The sequence below is a fragment of the Argentina anserina genome, chromosome 4 (assembly GCF_933775445.1).
Source record: "Argentina anserina chromosome 4, drPotAnse1.1, whole genome shotgun sequence".
Classification (NCBI taxonomy): Eukaryota; Viridiplantae; Streptophyta; class Magnoliopsida; order Rosales; family Rosaceae; genus Argentina; species Argentina anserina.
In genome coordinates this window covers 8,314,414-8,317,392 of record NC_065875.1, presented here as the reverse complement: position 1 = coordinate 8,317,392, position 2,979 = coordinate 8,314,414, and the positions used below count along the sequence as shown (strand labels likewise).

The following is a 2,979-nucleotide window of genomic DNA, read 5'->3' as shown; positions in this document are numbered from 1 at the left end:
ATGATCACTTATGTTGTTTTCAATCTTGGTTATGAACTATGTTGCAAATATAAGTGATCAAGACAATACAATTACAATAGAGAGCTAGGAAGGAAACTCATAGTTCAAGTTTCAATTTGTACATTTATGTGTGTATGATTTCATTGCTATTTTGGCAAGGGCTTACAATGCAAAGAAGTAGTAAACATTTTATAGTGGTATGTGTAGTCTTTGCTAGCTTTTAGGCATTCATCGCTTCATGCTAATTCAATTGGTTTTTTTCTCACTTTTATTGGATTTTTAGTTCTGCCTATGGTAAAAGTTATCAATCTCCTTGTAATAACCCGAAAATTCGATTCTCAACTCTTGTAATTTCTCAAAAATTAGTGGAACGGTGTTTTGAATAATTTATGATTTTACACATTCGATTTCGATCTTGTTCGAAGTCGGATCAATTCCGAGAAATCAAAAACTTGAAAAATGTTTAATCTTAAGGGCTCAAGAGCTGGCTTTTGACTCGTCGCTTATCTCTGAAAATTTTCTTCATGAAAATCGTAGAGCTCGTCAATATGAGTTCTAAACATGCAGCATGCGTAAAACGGATGTTGTGCGAAAAAGTTATGAATCAAATACGATAAAGGACATTTTAAGAAGGAGTAAAATATGGGTAGAAAAAAAGAAACCCTAAAGTGCAAAAAAATCAGAAATCAAAAACAAATCGCGTGCCTCTCCTTTCTCTCTCTTCCTACGTCCTTCTCTCTCTCCTCCGTATCAAATTCTTCAGCCTATTTCTCCACCGTCCGACAACCAAAACCACTGTCATCAGTCACGTTAGACACATCTCTTCATTCTCTTTCACCCCATACCAGTTTCAGGCGCCGCCAACAGCTGTGTGAGGAGCTGTGACGCCCGCAAGGTTCGGCCACCGTGGAAGACATGGCTACGGCATTTTCTAGTGCTGGCTCGGCCTAAGGTCACTCCTTACCGACCTTAATCCTCCCTCTGTGCATCTTTCCATCAGTGGTAGGACTCGATTGGGCCTAAAATTTCTCAATCAAAATTCAAGACCACCGTCGGCGTCATCGTCGTTTTTTTGCCACATCCGACCGACTTGAGTTTTGCTCCAAGTATAAATGTTGTCTAACTCTTCATGATCTATAAGTTTCGTGTTTGGGTTGTGGCTTTTTTAGGAGGTTTGAAAATTTTGATTTCAATAATTACATTTTGGATTAACTGATGTAATTACAATTCGGACAAATAAAGATTATTTTGGATGAGAATGTTTGAATAGTTTGCCATAAAAAAGTTTTTTTTTTATAACTGTGAATGAGTTTTCAATGGTTCGTGGTGAATGAATATTACATTTGTATATTAGATGTCGAGACCTAATGTTAAAAACCAACACCGAAAAATAAATAATCACACGCGCGAGCATAGCCTTTACGCTTGCGCATGCGTGCAGAAAGTCTAGTACTATTATAATAAAAACATGTCTTGCTAGCGAAAATGCCACATAGGGTCGCCTCTATATGTCTAACTGCCTCCAACTGTTAAGCAAAAAACTTTCTCCAACTTTTTCGTCTTCTTCCGGTGAACATGAACCTGGCAAAGCTGAGAATGGGAGATGAGAATATCCACCATGAAAGTCAACTTCCAAATACGTAGATAACTTGATTGATTAGGGAATTGCGACAAACTAGAACCATGGCAGAGCCCTAAATCACCTTGCACTACATCACCATGATCAAACATAAACACAAGGGAGAAAACCATATCTCGAACCTCAAATCAGCCGGATATTATTGGAACATAAGTTTTTCGTATATGGTATATTATTGGAAAAGTAAAAGATAAGAATATTAAAAGTGAATGGAATAGGAAATTACCGTAAATTGTTTTTATAATTTTAAAAAAAAATTATTGAAAACTATTAGAGAACATCTCGTACCATACAACTACGTTAAGGCCTCTCCATTTATTTCATCATTCAGAAAATTTTATTATTAAAATTCAGTAACTGTGAAACATGACATTTCCCAAGTGTACTCTGTTTTCTTATTATTTGTTGGCCCCTGATCGACGTCAAGATACTAGAAGGGCTGCCTTCAAACCCTGCATGAAATAAAATGGTGAAACCATTAAACTCTCTGTCTCTCTACTAATTACTTCAGCGTTCTATTAAGTGATTTAAGTCACATACTCAGAGTTCAAACCATTAAAGCAAAGGTGATAGGCTGGTGCTTACCTAGTATACTCGATCTTGATTTTACCAGCATCAGTATTAGCAATTTTAGCAAAGGCTTCCTTGGAGAGATCTATAGTTCCATGGCATCCAGGAGGGCAGTAGTCGACGATCTTCACGACAACGCTGGTACCCTTGCAAGGTTGTGGTATACCTTGGTTAGTGGCACCAATGCATTTCACTCTATACATTCTTCCACAAGCTGCTCTTTTATCCCAAATGGCATCGCTCGCTGCAGCTATCATCACCCCATCGTTCTTGTATCCGTAGCATGACGAAGCTGGACAGATACGAATATTTCATTTCTTGAATGTTATATTTGTATTGCGCATTCTCATAAAAAAGAAAAGAAAACTCGTATACTTACGAACATATGGAGGTGTATAGAAGGTGGCAGTTCCATGGACAGCAAACGTGACTGTGGGAAGGCATACAACCGTGGCCACCATCACCACCATGAGAACACGGAATTCGAATCCCATTCTTTCTCTAACAGATGGTTGAGTAATTGATATATAGGCAGTAGTACTTCAATCTCTAGTGAAAATAATGGAACGGTTTTTCCATATTATATAGGAAACCAAGATAGTTGAGTACATCATGTTGCCTTCATTATACTGAATATTTGGCTAGATGAATCATGAATGAAATGGTTTAATTTTTTTCTTATACGAAAAAGACTAAAACAAACTATACAGACGATCATCTGTTGAAAAATAGCCAAAAAAATATCCTTATGACTTGGAAATGTAAGAATT

At 37.1% G+C, this 2,979-nt stretch overlaps 1 protein-coding gene across 1 annotated transcript; it reads right to left on the bottom strand.

Moving 5' to 3' along the window:
- Positions 1 to 2,220: 2,220 nt before the first annotated feature.
- On the bottom strand, positions 2,221 to 2,703 carry LOC126789806 (EG45-like domain containing protein). The gene is made up of 2 exons (XM_050515863.1): positions 2,589 to 2,703; positions 2,221 to 2,501 (listed from the first exon to the last, which is right to left on the bottom strand). The coding sequence occupies exons 1-2, from the start codon at positions 2,701 to 2,703 to the stop codon at positions 2,221 to 2,223; spliced, it is 396 nt and encodes a 131-aa protein (XP_050371820.1).
- Positions 2,704 to 2,979: the final 276 nt, after the last annotated feature.